Source organism: Asterias rubens, chromosome 8 (assembly GCF_902459465.1).
Source record: "Asterias rubens chromosome 8, eAstRub1.3, whole genome shotgun sequence".
NCBI lineage: Eukaryota > Metazoa > Echinodermata > Asteroidea > Forcipulatida > Asteriidae > Asterias > Asterias rubens.
The window spans coordinates 1928952-1949746 of NC_047069.1; the positions used below are offsets into that span (position 1 = coordinate 1928952).

A 20795-nucleotide genomic window follows, 5' to 3' on the forward strand; every position below is an offset into this window, starting at 1 on the left:
CTACCGGAGTGATGATGTGTCCTGCTTAATAGTTTGTGCATGCGTGATCGTTGTGCGGTCGCTCTGGATCTTGGTAATCGTGCTGTCCGTCGTTTCACAAGAGTGATCTTGGCGACTCTAAACAGGGATGCGATTTTTGGAGTAGGTCTCGATCCCGATTGTTTATTACGCGGCTCCGTGGCAATTTCATCACACAGATTTATTTCACACGACGCAAATTTGCGATTTTATTACACCGATGCGATTTTGTTGCAAACAACCATCGTTTAGAAAGCTCGTGTGAGACAGGCTTTAAAGAATAACTTAACTTGTCTTTAAAGCCACATTGGTCAGATTGAATTTTGCATGAGGGAAAAGGCTTGAGCTTTATTGCAACCTTTAGGCAAGTATAACAGTTGTAATAAAACAAATGTCATAATGCTTGATAATACATATGAAGTAGTGCAATACAGTAGCAGATCAACATTTATAAACTTGCCCAAAACACCAAAATGTTTGTACAAAAAAAAACATTATTGAGGGAAGCGCATGGATTATGTTCTTCAAAAGTAAACTAAAATTTCAAGTACAATTAATACAATTATTAAAAATGTTAGTAAATAGCACACATTTCATGCACAATCTATTCAGAAAGGTTTGATGTTTTTTTTTCTCTCACCAGCCTAACCATTCTATTTTAATTGATAATCTCAATATTTTAACTATTACCCTTTTTTGGGCCAAATCAACATCGTAGATAACGGTTTATAACCGTTTTACGCTTAAAATTTGCATTTAGTAATAAATAATTCAAGTCAAAAATTCACCGCTCCGCGCGGCTTTTTCAGCCGAGAGTCAAAAACTGCTTATCTATGATAATGATATGCAATGACCTCGTGACGTCATTGGCGTTATTTCCCAATAGGGTTTGTGCACAGTTCTCAAGCTCTGGGTTCAGATGTGGCTCAGCCCAAAGTCCAGCTTGTGAGTGTGGTGCAGCGGAGCAAACAGCAGATCATTACATGGCAATTTGCCCCCAGTTTAAACCACCAAACGGCATCCCCGGGCTGATGGAAGTGGATGAGACCACTAGAGAGTGGCTGCTTCACAGAACTTTTGGAAGTCTTAACTAAAGTTTTGTTCTCGACATACGCAAGAAGAAGAAGGGCAGGGCACGATCAGGTCTGAACCACGAATTGAGTTTTGCACACCAATGGTCCTTTCCAGAGGTTCTTTATAAAATGTATAGAATGTTTAGTATTACAAGAAATTCTTAACATGAATACTTTCACCTGTAAGAATAAAGCCGCTATTTCCTCGAGTCAGGGGGTTGGTAGAAGTTCTGAGAGGGTCTGGTATTTTGTCTGGGTTCTCTCTGCTGTCTGTTCTTGGAGTGAACTCTACCCTCACCACCTTTATAAAACTCTAGCTGTACATTGGTTGATCCTGCAAACACTCCTGGATTGGCAGAGTGAGACATTAGTAGAGGTGGAACTGGTGGACCAGGAACTGCTTGTGCCGATCCCGTCTGAAAGAAATTACAAAAAAAATGTTATTAATTTTGGTTTTACCCATACACCAATGTGTGCTAGGACTATATACTCAGTGAGTTCTGTGAAACAGCGCTCTGTATTGACAGTCGATACCCCTGGTAGGGATGCACAAAAAAATTGCGCTGATCGGCTCCCAAAAGTGAGGGTTAATAAATGTTGGTGCTCTCCCATCCAGGTGAGTGACGTTGTATCTGTTCACTTGTAGTAAATTGAAAAATGTATTGTGTTAATACGATTCCAATTATTGTAACTGTGCAGTACTATTTTCACCGTTGTTATTATGAACATAGTGGTGATAGGAAATAGTTTAACCAGGAAATATGACCCTTTAAGACCAAGTTGGTCTGTGAAACAGCACTCTGTATTGACAGTCGATACCCCTGGTAAGGATGGCAACAAAAAATTGCGCTGATCGGCTCCCAAAAGAGACTACCCTGCACGCATGTTTGTTAAAAGCGCTTGTATGTCACTTGTAGGATGCTCATTACATGCATATCAAAATACAAGCATTTTAACGCAATTCAATTTGAAAAGCGTCTTGTTTTACACAGTCATCCTAAACTATACTATATGACAAGAGTAAAGAAGAATGAGGGGAACCAGTTACTCTTTGACTTGATTCTTCCTAAACTGCAGGTTACCATACTTGAGTGGGCGCAAAGAGTGTATTGGCTACAGTCCTAATTAAAATGTGCCAGACTAATGAACCACTTCCTGGGCCCAATTTCATAGAGCTGCTTAAGTACAAAAAGTAGCAAAGCGCAAAAAAATTAAGCTTACCTGAACAAGGTTACCAGCCACACTATCATGTCATATTTGCGACTGGTATCCTGCTCATTTCTGCTAAGCAGATAATCGGTAAGCAATTTTCTGCTTAAACAGCTCTATGAAACTGGGCCCTGGGGGTTATGGAGCAAGCAAGGCATGACACGAGGAGATGGATCACCCCTGGGAACGAGGTTGATATCTTACCCATGCCGGTGAAGGAATTGGTCTTGTGTCTGCCATCTTCACCTCTTCATGGTTGCCATACTCAGGGAACAGCACAACACACGTACGACCACTGGGGTGAACTGCTGTCAGTACTGCATTGTAAAACTATCAAGAAATAAAACACAATGTCACAGTTACGCCCGGTTCATGGTTGCCATACTCAGGAAACAGAATAACACACGTACGACCACTGGGGTGAACTGCAGTCAGTACTGCATTGTAAAACTATCAAGAAATAAAACACAATGTCACAGTTACGCCCGGTTCATGGTTGCCATACTCAGAGGGAGCCGTTTCTCACAAAGTTTTACACAATTAACAGCTCTCCATTGTTTGTTACCAAGTAAGTTTTTATGCTAACAATTATTTTGAGTAATTAGGGTAAGGGTACCATGGCATTTTCTCTTTGGTTAAGAAATTGCTTATGAGGACAATATAAATTTGTAATTTCTACTGGAGCATTTCAAGGGCACCAAGGGAATGACTAGTGGGTATGGAGGCAATTGGACTTCATGAAGTACCAGGCCTGGAGTAGTGTGACAAAAAAACAAAAATTTTCTTTGTACATTTTTAGGGGGGAGAGAGGTGGGATTGAAAAAGTTTACAACTTGGATGCTGTGAAAATGTTGATAATTGTGAACAGCCCCTTAGATACACTTACCTGTCCATCCTCCCAATATTTAGCTTGACACGGTTCCCCTGGTCTAACAGCTGGCGTAGATTGAGCAGGAGGGGCGTCGTTCCTCCTTGCTTCCTTCCCACTAGCAACAACTCCAGCTTCATTTCTAGCGGTCGTCCGCTGAGAAACATTAACACTATCATTATATGAATCATTGTGTTTCTGGAACCGTGGTGGTCTGCTATCCTGGTAGTCTGCTTTCCTGTCCGATGACCTTTGCTGACCTCTGTCCAATGACCTTTGCTGACCTCCATCTGATGACCTTTGCTGACCTCCGTCGGATGACCTTTGCTGACCTCCGTCAGATGACCTTTGCTGACCTCCGTCCGATGACCTTTGCTGACCTCTGTCTGATGACCTTTGCTGACCCCCTTTCGATGACCTTTGCTCACCCCTGTCCGATGACCTTTGTTGACCTCCACGACTCATGTTCTCTCTTTGATTGGTTTGATTCTCTGTTCTTTGTTGACCATCGTTTGTGATTTCATGAGTGTGATGGTTAGTGTCCTTTTGTCTGGCGCCCTCATTCTTCTCTCTAAAGGAACCCCTGTAGTTACTGTTCTCCTTATTGTTACTGCGGTTTGGTGCCCTGTCTCCACTGTCATTTCCACCAAATCTTGGCTCTCTAATATAGTAATCTCTCCTGGGACCAGACTTTTGGTCAAAGTTCCTTTTGTTTCTGTCAGAATTAAAGCCAGTTGAATTGAAGTCTTGTTTCTTGTCTCCCCTATCATTTCCACCATGTCTATTGAAGTCATCTCTCCTGGGACCAGACTTTCCATCAAAGTCTTGTTTCCTGTCTCTATTATCACTTCCACCATGTCTTTCTCTATTGAAGTCCCTGGAACCAGACTTTCCATCAAAGTCTTGTTTCCTGTCTCCTCTATCATTTCCACCATGTCTATTGAAGTCATCTCTCCTGGGACCAGACTTTCCATCAAAGTCTTGTTTCCTGTCTCTATTATCACTTCCACCATGTCTTTCTCTATTGAAGTCCCTGGAACCAGACTTTCCATCAAAATCTTGTTTCCTGTCTCCTCTATCATTTCTACCATGTCTATTGAAGTCATCTCTCCTGGGACTAGACTCAAAGTCTCTCCTACCTTGGTTATAAGCTTTCTGCTGGTTGAAGTCTGGTCTCCTGTCTCTATTATCATTCCCGCCATATCCCCGTCCTTTACTATAATCATCTCTCCTGGGTTTCCTATCTGCGTTATAGCCGCGTACACTACTATCGTCATTAGGCTGGTCCCACTGATTGGAGTTTGACCCTTGACCGGAGTTTGACCCTTGACCCTTATTCTTATGCACAAAGGATATGCCAGCTTCCTGCACTGAGTATGGTTGTTCTTTAGCATAGTTTCTGTTCTTGCTTGACGTCACTTCATTTGAATGCTCAGAGGATTTCCCTTTATCTGTAAATACAAAAAACATTTAGAGTCAACTTTTGACCAAGAATTAGTTGATGGTGTTTGAAGCTTTGCATGGTGTGGAGAATAAGAGTAACTATAAATATAAATATGAATAGTAAACTTGCAGGTACAACCATGGGTAAAGACTCTTTTGAAGGAGTGTTGGCTCTGAAAAGAGCCGGGTTGGTCTCGACGTTTCGAACAGTATACTCTGCTCGTCTTCAGGAGAAAAGAATTAGTTGATTTCATTTCTATAAATCAAAAAACATTTAGAGTCAACTTTTGACCAAGAATTAGTTGATTTAAATTCTACAAATCAAAAAACATTTAGAGTCAACTTTTGACCAAGAATTAGTTGATTTAATTTTTTAGAGTCAACTTTTGACCAAGAATTAGTTGATTTAATTTCTACAAATGTAAATTTCAGATTTCATCTGTTATGGCTGGGACTCCAGAGTCGCGTCGATGCGAAATTTTGAAAAGAACATGAAAAGTTTGGTATCTGAAACGGTTAGGATCGACTGGGAATGCTGGAAGTCGAAAGATCGACTGTTGAGAAAGATTAAAGGAATGTTATTGGTCGCATGACCATGGCACTAATGTAAAGCGCATCAATACGCTAAATGTAAAGTGCGCTATGTTAGAACTGTCTGGGATTTGAGGCATTGCATGGCGAGATATCAAAATATATTTGGTTTGCGGTAACACCATGTGTGTATCTACTTGCCAGGTAGAGTTTGTTCTTTTGAGAACTCGTCTTGCTTTATATTCTACCAGGGCACTAATGTAAAGTGCATTTATACGCTACTATGCAAGTACTAGTTATTATTGTTTATGATTGTATGTATACCTTTTCCTAGTTTGGGTTGAAGGAAGTCAGATTACAGGAATGTTATTGGCCCAGTGACCAGGGCACTAATGTAAAGCGCATTGATACGCTACTATATAAGAACTAGTTGTTATTTAGTATTATTGTATGTTTACCTTTTCCTAGTTTGGGTTGAAGGAAGTCAAAGAGCGTAGCAGGTGCTGCTGGTGGTGCACTTTGTTCTTCATCTTCATCACCACCACGTCTTCCTCTTCTACCATGACCTCGTTCTAGATATCAAAACCAACAAGTAATACTTATTAACAATACTAGGTTCTTATATAGTGCTTAATCACACCCCTCAGGGGAGTTTCAAAGCGCTCAGTATTTTTTCCTGCAACATACATGTATGTGGAGATACATTTTCAAGTACAGTATGAGTCCTTTTCCTTCATAGCATCAAGAAATGGTTTACATGGTTTACAAGGTGCTGTGGCACAATATGCTGTCGTTCAGACAATAATAGAATACCCGTAGCCTCAACAGTACTCCCAGGGCCCAATTTCATAGCGCTGCTTAGCGGTCGATTTTGTGCTTACTGTGTGATTTCCATTCCATAGCGCTGCTAACCTTCCGGTGCTTACCGCACAAAAATAAATGACGTCACAATGCAAATCCACAGTAACCACGCAATATGGCCGCCCAATTTTTCTGCTAACCTGTGAAATACGCTAAGGCTTAAGCAAATTTTTCTGCTACAGTAAGCACGCAAATTTGCTTACCATTAAGCAGCGCTATGAAATTGGGCCCAGATCTACATGCATGGTTACTCTTACAGGAAATGGCTTGATTTGTGCTCAATAAAGAGACACCTGGGCCCAATTTCAAAGAGCTGCTTAAGCAAAAAATTTGGTTAGGCACGAAAATAGCTTGCTTATTTTAGACATTTTACTGCCCAAAATGTCATGCCATATACATTGCTTGTAACTGGTATTGGGCTATTGTTTACTATAGCATAACAATTGAGTGGAGTCTTAGCCGGTATTCTGATTTTACTAAGCATTGATTATTTTGCTTAAGCAGCTCTATGAAATTGGCCCCTGGGCCCAACGTCATGGCTCTGCTTACAGTAAGCAACGAATTGGTGCTTGCAGAAGCAGGAATTTCTGCGCATATTTTAAATGTATTTCATGGGTTAACAGGAAATTTTGGCTTGTGCGAGTGCAGACTTCTGCAGACTTCAGGGCTTAGAGAACCGAGCCTAAAGCCGACTCCAAAGCCGAAGCCATGTATTCAAAAAGGGCCTCAAAAAGAAGGAAAAAATGCACATACCCGGTCTAGTATCTGGCCTCTGTTGTTCATGTCTATGTGGTTGTATCTGTGGGGGGCCTGACGGTGATGTTACAAGCATCTCTATTGCAGCATCCATATTTCCTGTGTGTTTCCTGAGTGCATTGGATGCAGCATCGCGTTGGAATCCCATAGTTACTAGCTGTTGAATATCTCTCTCATTAGGCTGATAACCCTGAAACAAACAATCATTAAAGACAGTGGACACTATTGGTAATTGTCAAAGACCAGTCTTCTCACTTCGTGTATCTCAACATATGCATAAAATAACAAACCTGTGAAAATCTGAGCTCGATTGGTCGTCGGAGTTGCGAGATAACTATGAAAGAAAAAAACACCCTTGTCACACGAAGTTGTGTGCTTTCAGATGCTTGATTTCGAGACCTCAAATTCTAAACTTGAGGTCTCAAAATCAAATTCGTAGAAAATTACTTTTCTCGAAAACTACGTCACTTCAGAGGGAGCCGTTTCTCACAATGTTTTATACTATCAACCTCTCCCAATTACTCGTTACCAAATGAGGTTTTATGCTGATAATTATTTTGAGTAATTACCAATAGTGTCCACTGCCTTTAAAGCCATTGGAACCTTTCGGTAAACAGTGTTGTCCAAGGCCCACACTATGTGTACCACAACTTCTATATCAAATAACAAACCTGTGAAAATTTAGGCTCAATCGGTCATCGGAGTTCGGAGAAAACAACGGAAAAACCCACCCTTGTTTCCGCGCGGTTCGCCGTGTCATGACACGTGTTTAAAATAAATCCGTAATTCTCGTTAACGAGAATTTATATTGTTTTGCTGTTTTCTCAAAAAGTACAGCATTTCATGGAATAAAATTTCAAGAGAAGTCTTTCACCATTGCCTTCTGTAAACCCTGTAAGTTATTTGTAAATCTGTGAATTTATTTTTTTTTCCTGAACCGAAAGGGTCCAATGGCTTTAATAAACAGGTCAAATATCTCACTGTTATTGAACCAGGTGTAGAGTACTAAGGGGCCGTTCACGATTAACAACATTTGTGTTGATATCCATGTAAATAATAATAATAATAATAATAATAATAATAATAATAATAATAATAATAATAATAATAATAATAATAATAATAATAATAATAATAATAATAATAATAATAATAATAATAATAATAATAATAATAATAATAATAATAATAATAATAATAATAACTCGGTTAGTGGTATGAAACTATCAAACAGGTTATTACTGGACATTGTTTCAGGTGTAAAAGATAACAGCCTGTCCACAGAGGTTGAAACTTCCAAGTCATCAAGTTTAGCATGAATATAAGATATTTTCTTTACAAAAAAACTACCCATATCATTGGCAAGAGACAGTTTATCTTTAAAAGGTGGATAGAGGACGTCAACACTATGCCCAAGGAGCTTTTTAGATGCTCTAAATAATTTCCTCTGGTCGGAACTATTACTTTCGATAAAGTCTTTGTAAAAACTGCAGCGAGCTTTATTAAGAAGAAAGGTAACCCTATTTCTAATAAGCTTATATTCTGAAACATCAGAGACCATGTTTGTTCGTCGCCACTTCTTTTCTGCACGTCTCCTCATCCTCAAGGCAGAGTTGATGTCTTGACTAAACCAAGGAAGACGGGGCCTAGCGGTGACCAACTTGGACTTTAATGGGGCATGTGTATTAAAGGCACCAGCAAGCGTAGTATTATAACACTTGGTAAGCTCCTCAAGACCTTGAGGAGTGTCCCTGCACAGCCTAGAAGAGACTAAGTCACCTTTCAAGCAATTAATGTCAATGGATTTAATATCCCTATAAACAATCTGTTTAGCTGGAAAAGCAGACTTGTTTTGTTGCAAATTGCAAATAACAGAAAAATGATCAGAAAAGAGGTGGTGAGGTGTCGGGGGGCTGTTAAGAACCATGTCTGATTTCCTGGTAATAACAAGATCAAGTGTGTGACCCATCTCATGAGTAGGTTTGTCAACATGTTGCTGGAGACCCATGGATTCAAGAAGTGACAAAAAACGTATAGTGTTTGGATCATCAGAGATGTCAACATGGATGTTAAAATCCCCAGTTATTAAAACTGGTTCAGAAGATGAAACAATGGATTCTAAATAATCAGCAAAATCATTGATAAACCGATTAACTGTACAAGGATGGCTAGCAGAGTAAGGAGGCCTATAAATAATTACAAGTCATAATTTACACGAATTAATCCCTACAGACCATTCTGAAAACTCAAATGAGTCTAGTTCATCTCCAGCAATTTTCTTGACATTCAAATGGTCACGAAACAACAAAGCAGTGCCTCCCCCCACATGGTTTTTCCAGGGATTATCAAGCAATCTAAAACCAGGTGGGGTTGCTTCAACCTTGTGGGCAACATCCATATCTGTAAACCAAGTCTCGGTAAGGGCAAACAAATTAGCCTTACTATTAATAGCATAAGAAACAAAACTAGCAGCCTTATTTTTAAGAGATCTGGTGTTTAAGCAACAGAGTTTAAATAGATCATCAGAGGGATCGGCAGGATTTACAACAATGTGTTTAAGGACAGGAGTGCGGTTTTCCAAAGCTCTCTCATTATGAACATAATCAAGCCGGTGACCAATTTGAACAGGAATTTTACACTTATAGTTACAATGACCTGCTCTATTACCCCTGAACCGAAGAATTCCATTTGCTTTCAGAATAGAAAGCAATCCAGGCTGAATGGAGTGACAAGAAGTCTTACGGATATTAAAAAGCTGACCACGGGAATACATTATAGTAGAATTACTAGACATGATAGATTGAGAACTATCTGAATGTATAAAATGCAACTCGTCATCACTAGTGGATCCAATACGAGGGCCTGGGTTAACAGCAATATCCATAAATATTGTTATGTCATGTAGAGGGTCATGACCAGAAATAACTAGAGTAGTTTGGCCATGTTTGGACCATTTTACTAATGGAACTTTAGAGAAATTAAACCCAGTACGGCACAGCTGTAATGTTACCCCATAACAGGGTGAAAATTACACAACAAAATTAGTCAGACACATGTATTGGTCTGGAGACACAAAATACTCATTTCTGACAGTCACAGCATCAGAAAAGGTTTGAACCCGTGACTTATGTATGATAAAAATCAGATGTAAAAACACCAAGAGACGAGAACGGGCACTAAAGGCAACAACCATGATAAGCCCACGTTAAATAGTGTACTCGACCGGAGATAAAAACCACATCAAAAACATCAAAATAACAAGCAATACAAATCGGGAAAAGCACCAAAATATATCATACAAAAGCACATAAAGCTTACCAAACACGTCAACAATAAATATAAAGACAATGCCAAAAACTCAGCAAAGATTAAACGGATAAAAATAAGCAAACACGGGAGAGACAAAATAAACAGTGGCGGCTACAGAACAGCGCCCTCATGTATGTATGGATAGATGTCCAAAATAAAGGGGCTGTGTTGCCATGATCAATACAGGCCTGTGGCTGTAACATGGAATCATGTTCAAACAAACAAACAAACAAACAAACAAGCAAACAAATCTTACCCCATAATCTAAATCTCTGTAGAAGCCCTCTGATCTAGGCTTTCCACCGGTAACCGGAGCTTCAAACTGGTCCCCTCTCCTTGCATCCCTTCCACCATGATTATTATCATAACCCCTTCTAGCTGGCTGTGAGGTAACAGCAGACTTTGAGCCTCCAAACGTCTTCCCTTGACCTTGTTTACTCTTGTTGACTTCTTGGATTGCGGCTTTCCGCTGCTCTTCAAACTCTTTCTCCTGTTCCGTTAGCTCTTTTGGTTTGGGATCATCTAAGGATTTCTTGATGGCTAATGGAAAACAGTAGGAAATGTAGAATAATTACAATCAATTTGAGATCATTGGATAAAAAAAAGCCATCCAGAATGTATCAGCTATGGTGCTGCAAAATCACCCAGTCGTGTTTGACAATTACGTTAGAGGACACCTATTGTTCTTTCTGTTGTTCCTGTATTGAAGCAATCCCTATTGGTTTTGTACACAAATGACTAGTGGAAACCCATGAAAACAAAGAACCGACTAGTCCCGGCCGTGACACTTGTGTCCTTAAGCAAGACACTTAACCATTGCTTCGTCCTTCGGATGGGACGTAAAGCCGTTGGTCCCATGTGTTGTGTAACGCATGTTAAAGAACCCAGTACACTTATCGAAAAGAGGAGGGGTTAGCCCTGGTGTTCCTGGCTGTGGCTGCTGTTCGCGTCGTAGCACCTTGTAAACCCTTATAAGGTGCTAACTAATTGGGTCTCAGAACTCATCACTGCAATAACCTATCTTTCTGGAAGTTTGTATATACTCAGCGCCTTGAGTACCTTGTTTGGTAGATACGTGCGCTATATAAGACTTCAATATTATTATTATTATTAGTGAGGACCTATTGTCCCTATTGAAAAATGTCCACAGAGGGTAGTCCATACAAACACACGTATATGCTGCCTTATAACCACACATAAGGCGGTAGCATGCTTGGGTGTGTGTTGGCGAGTATGCAGTTACGATGTGAATAACGCTTTCTAAAGAGTTTCTAATGAGTTTAGTCATTCAACAGGGTATAACATTAATAATAATAATAACCAGTTTTTATATAGCGCTTTTCACGCGTATTGAATATGAAGTACGCGCGTTGAATATGAAGTACAATTTGTGTTCATTGTATGCTACGCGATGCTGTTTTGTCAACTTACAAAATGGCCGCACAAAGACACACTGTGAGATGCTGTCTTGTCAACTTAGAAAATGGCCGCATGCGCGCATGCCGGGCCGTGTATATAGGCCAGTGCGCCCTCTAGTTCTTATATATAACTCTATGGTAACACCCCACACCGTTCTGTTCATTGATAACAGGCTAGCAGGGTGAAGGTAAATGTTTCAATTTTCAATAGCTGAATTTTTTATGCAATCAGGAACTCAACTTATTTCAAATAAACTAGATGACATTCTCAAACTCACTGATTTTGGTTGATTTCTGGTTGTCTCGACTCTGTGTGCCTCGTTGTCCGAACGGAATCCATGGAGGTGGGCCACCTGATCCAGATACTGCGTTCCTTGTGTGTTGGGCTAAACTCTGTTGGACAATGTTGTAGATGAGTTTAAAACAAAGGTAAGGGCTCGAATTTGTAAAGAAAATCAACAAGACTGTAGGGCTTCAACCACCCACCAATTACTTTTGTGTTTTGTAAAGCGGTAAAAAGGCTGGTCTAGAAGTTATTCATTCATTCAAACTGATATTTATTTCCATACTTCATGAAAACAGAGTACAAACAATGTTTTTAAGGAATAGTTAGACCAGACAAATATTCGAGACCAGAAGGGTCCAGGACCGTGACCAAAGGGTGACCAAGACCCAAGACCGGCAAAACCGGGTTTCGATATCGAGACTGGTCTCGCCCGAGACATACAACACTGTGCTACACACACCTGTAGGCGGATTGCGTCATTGACCGCCATACTTGATGATAAACACTGGAAAAGTGCATGTAAGTACACGCTGCGCACAACTCTTGCAAATGATAGCCTTTCACGCGTGCACGTTTCATCAAAGATGGTGGTCAATGCTGTCATGTGCAATCCATCTATAGGTGATTGCACTAACATCATCTCCAGAGAATGAGACCAAATTTTGGACATGTAATAACAATAACAACAAGTTGTTATATAGTGTATTTCACCATTACCGTCTCAATGTGTTTACCGTAGTGCCCTGGTCATTGGGCCAATAACATTCCTTTTTTTAATAATTTTTTCTCAGCCCTGAGCTGCAGTATGGCACTATTGGCTTTTTCATACACAATATCAACCTCTACCCTCGCAGGTACCCATTTATACCCCTGGGTGAAGAAAAGCAATTAGAGTAAAGTATCTTGCTCAAGGACACAAGTGTCAGGACTGGGACCAGGGGTCGATTTCACAAAGAGTTAGGACTAGTCCTAACTTAGGACTAGTCCTAAGAGATATCAAAAACGTATAACTAGTCTTAAGTTAGGACGATTAACTCATCCTAAGTCTAGATAAGACTAGTCTTAACTCTTTGTGAAATCCACCCCTGAACCCACACTATGGTGACTTGCCCACCAGAACTTAAATTTGATGCTCTTGACCGCTTGGCCATGTACATGTCACTATGAGTCAACTTACCTTCGCTAGATGCCATCTCTGTATAAGTTCTTCAACCTGACCTCCTAGTACTTTACAATTACTGTCCGTGAGTAGCAAGAAACCATGATTCATTGCTACACAGCCTTGTAGCTTCAGCTTACTCCCAGGCGGTGTAGTCATACTGTGGACAAAGTAAGCAACCAGTAAAATTATAAACAAAATATTCTCACAACAATAAACCATCTGAAATTAAAAACTCTCCTGGGTAATATAAAGAGGTTTCGCAAGTCTACGGATACACATACAGATTCCGATACGTCCACACTTTGTGTGTTCACGTGACACGTATCCAAGACTATGGTATTTTGCACACACGTTAGCAACGGATACAGGAGCTCATACACGTCGTAGAAAAACTGATACTGTTTTGCAGACTTGCAGTTGTCTTTTTGTCCCAGATCAAAAACATTTCCCACAGAATTGCTTTCATTGGTATCAGGCTTGATATAGATAGAAAATTGTTAGCCATTTGCAAGCAAAACGATGAGGAAATGCAGTGTATAAAATATGGGGTTTCTATAAGTCATGCTTTTCGGAAAAACACTGATGGTGAATTAGAGCGCCCTCAAGCCTGTCAAGTGACACCTTCCTATATTTTGCGAAACAAAATCCAACACGCAGCTGGCGTGAACAGATCGGTTATCATATCCGTATCTGTATCCGCACGCTTGCGAAACCTCTCTGTTATAAGTGAAAGTACTCACACAGCACATACAAGTACTCAACTTAAAACATAAATGAAATCATTGTAATCACTCAAAGAAAATGTCCAAAATACATAATTCGTGCTTCATATTTTGGTCTTTTGAAAAAAGTAGGAATGTTTTATCAAGTACAAGGGCTGACTTACAAATATAAATGGTGTAAGTTCTAAAAGACTTTTAAAAGCTATTTAACCACAACTTTACAAATTTTTTCGAGGACACACAAGCACAGAAAATCAGACTGAAGTAGTAGGAAGAATTTCATGCCTGATAATGACCAAGCAAAACGTGAATCATTCAGTTTGTTGTCAGAAAACGGAAAAATGAAAGTTTTGACGTTCAGTAGATTGCTGTGTTAGCAATACTTCACGGAGGCAACAAAGGCGAATTGCCTTAAGCCCCCTGGTCTTTGCCTTGGTGCCCTTGAAATGCCCAAGTAAGAATATACAATTTCCTCATAGTGTGCCCTTTACCAAGGAAAACATGCCTCGGTGCCCTTGCCCTTTCAAAAACGAAGCCACTAATATCAACAGATTCTTACTCCATGGCAGCAAATGTTTTTCTGCGATGGGTTTTGTCCGTTATATATTCTTCACAAATGAAATAATGAAACTCCCAACGTTAAGAAATTCACATTTTTATCGTTTTCTCACAGTCTTCCGTGTGTTCGCAAGACGCAATACGCGCAAGTCTTGCGTTGCGTTTGCGTGTTAAACGCTGTACAGTCAAGATATGGTGACCCAGAATTCATGCGTCTTGCATCTTGCGCCTTGCACGCGAATGTATACGCGTACGCATGAAGCAGACAACACTGTCAGAAAATGATCAAAACGGGAATTTTGTAACGATGGGAGGTGCATTATTTCACGAAAATGACGACCAAAACCCACTGCAGAAAAATGTATGCCGCCAAGGAATGTGCATCTGTTGAAATTACATGTAGTGGCTTGTTGCAGGTAAGATTTGAGTTATGAAGCTTAGAAAATTTTCCGCCCCAGAAACGGGCCTTAATAGTTAGGACTCTGTATCTGTGTACAGAGAAAGAGTCCTATATAGGGCTACCTACCAGTGTGTTATCCTTGAAACAAGAAGTTGACCGTACCTTATCTTTGCGATGCTGTTGAGTACTACAGCCAGGACAGTAGTATGGCCATCGGTCAACTGAAGACGAAGCAGTGGTGGGGCTGCACCGGAATCTTCATTAGCTTTAGGTGCAGAGATGTTCCGTACCTTCTGGATCTGTAATACCATCGGACCTTGAATCTGACAAAACATCAATCAATTAAAACATTACACCTCGGGGACGGCCCAATTTCATAGAGCTGCTAAGGTAAAGAACGGTGCTTAAAAATATTCTGCTAAGCAAAAACAAGCAGGATACCAGTCACATATTGAACATGTGACTTTGTATGTTACTTGGTTACCTTGTTTTGGTACAAAGCATAATTACATGTATGTTGTGCTTAGCTACTTTTTGAGCTCAAGCAGCTCTATGAAATTGGGCCCAGGGTGTTTCACTTTTGAGCAGACTGTTTCCTTATGGGATTTCACAACCCACATTACTTCACACCATCCCCTCTCCCCACCCACCCAGTGAGCATGAAACAGTAGCTTTGAAAAGTGGACATTAAAAAATATCAACGTTGACTTAAAGACAGTGGACACTATTGGTAATTGTCAAAGACCCGTCTTCTCACTTGGTGTATCTCAACATTAGTATGCATAAAATAACGAACCTGTGAAAATTTGAGCACAATCGGTCGTCGAATTTGCGAGATAATAATGAGGTCTCGAAATCAAATTCGTGAAAAATTACTTCTTTCTCGAAGACTACGTCACTTCAGAGGGAGCTGTTTCTCACAATGTTTTATACCATCAACCTCTCCCCATTACTCAGATTAAAGACAGATTTTATGATGATAATTATTTTGGGTAATTACCAATAGTGTCCACTGCCTTTAAGAATGTCAAACTGAACTAGAAGGTTTAATTGAGGATTACATGTAGTTTCAGCAGAATTGGCCCAACAAAATTTCAGAAAAAGAATAAAAGTACCTTCCCTTGAAATACAGACAGGGTTATTTTTGTTGAATTTCTGTGAACTCTGTTGAGTAGCCTAACAATCTTGAGAAGTGATGTGAGTTTGTTACAAATTACTGTCTTAAACATCAGTACATAATAAGTTTACCTTGTCACCCTTTCCTTTGCTTGTATCCGTAGAGAAAACTGGTAGACCAATATGTCGCAGATCAGTCTAAAAGAGGAAAGCATCAACAAAAAATACATAATTTACAAGTTGATCTACTAACATGTGGTGTTCAGATTTTAAACGATGGCCGAGCGGATAAGAACATCAGACTCAAAAGGTTGTGTGTTTCTTATCAGCAGAGTGTGGGTTCGAGTCCTGGTTGTGACACTGTGTCCTTTAGCAAGAAACTTTAACACTTGCAGCAGGCCTTCATTTTAATAAATCCGAGGAGAGCTGTAAATCGCTCTCCTTAATTCAAGAAAATGAATTAAGGAGAGCGTTTTGCTCTCGCTAACAAAACCCAAGTTTAATGAACACGTACTCAAGAAAATGAACACAAAGTTCACCAGTTGTTTAACTTTTTCTTACTCAATTTAATGAGTTTACTTTAATCATGAAACAACTTTTTTGCAATCAAAATGAATGTTTCGATACATTAAATAGACCCCACCACAATTATGTATATCCCCCAGGCACCCCCCCCCCCTAAAAATAAAAAGTTTGGTTATCCGCTGTTAATGTTGCCACCCTTTGAGAAAAAAAAGAATAGGCCTAAGTAAAAATATGGCAGAGAATGAAATTGTCTGAACTTTTATAGTAATTATCTTTTGTGAATTTGCCTAAAGATAACAGAAAAACTGTCCAAAAAAAAGTGTGTCCGCTATTTTTCAATTAATTTGTTATTTCTTGGGGCTTGTTTAATACTGTAGTTGTCTGTAGGTCTCTCCAGAGCAAAGAAACATTCTTGTCTGTGGCTGTGCACATCGGCACCGTAGTGTGTACATGTACGTCAGCGTAATCCGTATTGGTATTATGAAGCGGTGTGGGGAACCACCGACTGCTGCCGATCGTCGATCGCGCCACAAAACGACCGCGACTGATTAGCCTGCCTTGGCACGGCCAGCTTCACATACATGTACTGCACACAGGGCCGACCACGGACCATACTTTTGTACACTTGTACTGGACATGCAGTACATAATTATTATACACAGTGCAAACTTATCCATATGCATGAGCTACAACACCATGTGTGCTTGTGATTGGTCTGGAAAAATATCTGCATACAATGGGTAGTACAGGGATCTTCCATATGCATCAGTGCGCGATATGTGACTTGTGATTGGACCGGCGTTGCAAGCGCCAAGAATGAAGGACGCGCGCTGGCAGTAGTTGTTGCAATGTCGCTATTTAAAATGTACGAGGGGTTTGAGGGCTGGGCTCGAGAGCTGGGCGGGCGGGACTTCAATTGGAGCCAAAAATATCCTTTGGGTTGGGGGGGGGGGTGCATACAATTACTTGCGGGTGCGTTCGATTAGCTTTCCCGGGTCGACCCAGGTCTGACCATCCCCAGTGCGTTCGATTAGCTTTGACGTCAAAGCTGTGTGGGCCCGAGTGACACCCAAGTTCATGACGTCACGGCGAAAACTTTCTCAATGGCCATCATTTTGTGTGTAATTCAGCACATTTTCGCCATTAAAACAGCGTTTTTGTGAGCAACAAGTATTTATTATTCGAAGCAGTGTACCCTTTTAGTTTTATCACTGTGGGGTTGTTAAAGTGTTTAAAGTTGCAGGTATATCTTGAGAATAATTATTTGACGATGTTTTCATGAATCCACGAAAAGTATCGGACGAAATGCACAAAATGGGAGTAGTTCCGGTCGGCTGTCCCTTGGCGTTCTATCTAGCTCATGTCTTGGGCTTGTCCCCCAAATTCTTTTGTCCTGCTTGATTTTGTCGATATATGTCCGACAAACCTTACACCAAATTTTGGTTACCATGACACGGTCATTTATTGGTGCCGTCTCGTAACCATAACTTTCCAAATTCCACCTCAAGAATGTTGATAATTGAACACTTGACAGCTTGATGTCATAATCCAGCATAAGCAAACAAAATTTTCACGTCGAGCAGCATGGGGCTCTTAATTTACTGTGCATGATCCCAATTCCTTTCAAATGTTTTTACTCCAAAATGCGTTTGTCCAGCCAGGTGGCCGGAGATTCCCCCCCCCCCCCTTTACGGCATACTTTTATCATGACAAAATACTTAACCAATCACGAGCGTGTATTTGCGGTACCACACTTTAGTGTAACAGCCTGTCCACGTACCAGTGTGGAATTCTATAGGCCCCACACAGATACGTCTGTGTGACCGGCTGCGGTAAACATCAAGCACGTGCGCGCAAAACACAACCAGTGTGGAATCGCTCACATTCGTCTGTTTGACCGGCTGCGGTAAACATCAAGCACGCACACACGCAAACACAGTCAAAGCAGACTATAATAGGACTCGTTTGCCACTGCCAACTCGCAACATTCAAGTGGCAGCAGGCTTATAAACTCCGAGATTCAAGCGGCTTATTTTAATCAACAATTAGGGTATTGAAAAAACATGCTCTTGTTAAATTTGTAAGGAGCGCTTTTTTTTGCTCTCCTTGGAAAACATTAAGGAGCGCGGAGGAGCGCGAGCGCGATCGCGCTCCTTTAAAATTATGGTCTGTTGCAGCATTCTCGATGTAAAGCCATTGGTCTAGTGTGTTGTGTTAACAAACTTGGTACACTAAAGCGAAAAGAGAAGGGGTTTGTCCCGGTGTTCCTGGTTTGAACCAATGGTGCTATGTAAAAGGAATATGTCTCATAATTCAAATGTAGCCACATCGAACCTTGCAGGAAAAACATCTCCCCTATTCTTGATGTATGCCTTCCCATCATATACTATCAATTATATGCAACCAAGGACTCAAAGAACTGTACTGTGTATTCAAATGTTGGTTTTGGTTTCAACACAAGTCCTCTGTAGTTTGTAGTTCCTGAAACTGTGAAAAGAACTTACATTGAGGGCTGCTTGTATAATAGAATCCACTTTTGCTTCAGGGCTGCCATTCTTACACCTTTCAAGCCCTTCTCTGGATAAATGCCTGTAATAAACAAAAAGGAATTACTATAACAAGCTCTAAACTCTATAAATAAGCCCACTCTTCTCTAACCTCTTTTTGGTTTAACTGCGCCTTGAACACCCAGCAGGGTGGATATGTGCGCATTACAAGTCTTATTATTATTATTATTATTAAGTGGTTAAGAGCATGACAGTATTCAAGTTTTGCTGGTTAAGTCATCGGAGTGTGGGTTCGAATCCCGGTCATCACGACACTTATAAATGGATACCTGCGATGCAGGGGTAGAGATTGATATTGTGTATGACAAAGCCTTTGGAGAGTGCCACTATTGCCCAGGATACTCCCCAGGCCCAGGGAGCTGAACAAGTTTAAAGCAATGACCATACTTGTTTGTTTGCCTCAAAACACTACAGTCAATGGGACGCTGTTGAACTTGACATGCTTGTTGAGAACATGGACGGAGGTATGTAGAAGAAGTCATCATAGATCAGTGAGTTCACGGGAAAATTTCAATGGACAACGTACATCATGTTTGCATACTTCTTATAATTAAATAGGGCATCAGGTGATATAATATGGAATCATTACTTTTTTTCAAATTCAAACTCAAAGTCTAAGAAAAGGGCATCTCGGAAACAGGAAAGGATATGAAGCCCACGGTCAGGACGGTATTGATGAGGCTTGACTATACAAGAGCATGGACAGGAGGCAGGCAGCAGCACCGCGGCACGGTAGGGCGGAGGGCAGGCAGTATCCTCCTCTTACCAGTTTTAACGGTATTATGCCTTTTTCTTTGAATTGGAAAAAAAATAATGCCATAATATATCAACCGATGCCCTAATTAACTTCATTTGTTAATATGAAGTATGCAAACATATATTAAAACTTGATGGACATTGAAATGTTCACACCACACATTGATCTTCGATGACTTCAACTGGCCCCATTTGTTTGAGTTTTTCCTGTTTTCACGGCAAACGAGAAAGTATGGTTTCCCGGTGAAGCCATACATGGAAGAAACATCTGCAGTGACTACAAGTGTTCTTTGAGACTATGTGTATGACTCTATAGCCAGCAGCTGTCTTCATTTTATTCAAAATTTTTTTTTATTAAATTAACAAAATTACCATGGTAACTTGCAAAATATTTTAAAAAAAAAATTAAAAAAATAATAAAAAGTGCGAATAATTACTGGCTTTTAAATCTGATTATTATTATTGTTTTTTTTCTTTTTTTTTCTTAATATTTATAATAAAGCGTATGGATGAATAAACAGTGATAATTGAATCAACGAGCTGATGTTTAAATTGTAATATTAATAATAATATTGATATGAGGGTTAAAAAATAAAAATCTCAAAAAATATTAGAAAATGATATCAAGCCACATGGCTTCTTTAAAGCCATTATACACTTTCGGTAAACAGTATTGTCCAAGTCCCACACTTCGTGTATCACAACTTATATATAAAACAACAAACCTGTGAAAATTTAGACTCAATCGGTCATCGGAGTCGGGAGAAAATAACGGGAAAACCCACTCTTGTAGAAATGCCTAAAATACCAAACTTTTTGCATAATTTACAAGTGCAAATAACCAGTGGAGCCTTACGTTTTTCTAAGTTTTGGTCAAGGGAGAGGAGACTCTTTGCTTGGCAAATAAAACCACACAATTTTTATCTAGGGACTGTTTACATCGCGCTCAGAGAGGTAAAATATTTGCCACGATTTTAGGGACACCTCGAAAACAGGACCTCCTACTACTACTACTTACTACAGTGATTCAAGTGAACAAACATGCTTACTTACCATCCTTGGTTTAATAAAGCTGGTTCCACCATAACTATAGCAAGGCGATATCACTCAGCGTGTGTACTGTATCTGTTATTATAATAGAAAACAACTTAAAATTGTTTAAAATGCAATAAACTCTTCGATAAAACTGTCAAACGTGTGCAGTTAGCAGGACCAGT

The 20795-nt window shown here is 40.0% G+C and overlaps 1 protein-coding gene across 1 annotated transcript; it reads right to left on the reverse strand.

The window, feature by feature from the left end:
- Positions 1–688: 688 nt before the first annotated feature.
- Positions 689–20789, reverse strand: LOC117293420 (tudor domain-containing protein 3-like). Its single transcript, XM_033775747.1, has 12 exons — positions 20632–20789; positions 18760–18844; positions 15863–15928; positions 14777–14937; positions 12950–13091; positions 11765–11879; positions 10325–10608; positions 6757–6949; positions 5601–5714; positions 3187–4619; positions 2505–2630; positions 689–1507 (listed from the first exon to the last, which is right to left on the reverse strand). Exons 1-12 carry the CDS (start codon positions 20661–20663, stop codon positions 1289–1291), a joined length of 2970 nt encoding a protein of 989 aa, XP_033631638.1. The 5' UTR covers positions 20664–20789; the 3' UTR covers positions 689–1288.
- Between the last annotated feature and the right edge of the window lie 6 nt (positions 20790–20795).

Bases quoted from the DNA above. Each gene is read 5' to 3' on its own strand.
- LOC117293420 (XM_033775747.1), bottom strand. From the start codon at position 20,663: ATGGTGGAACCAGCTTTATTAAACCAAGGATG. The intron at 11,880-12,949 runs GTAAGTTGACTC...ATTGTCCAACAG, and splicing joins AGAGATGGCATCTAGCGAAG to AGTTTAGCCCAACACACAAG. The intron at 1,508-2,504 runs GTAAGATATCAA...AATTTCTTTCAG, and splicing joins CAATTCCTTCACCGGCATGG to ACGGGATCGGCACAAGCAGT.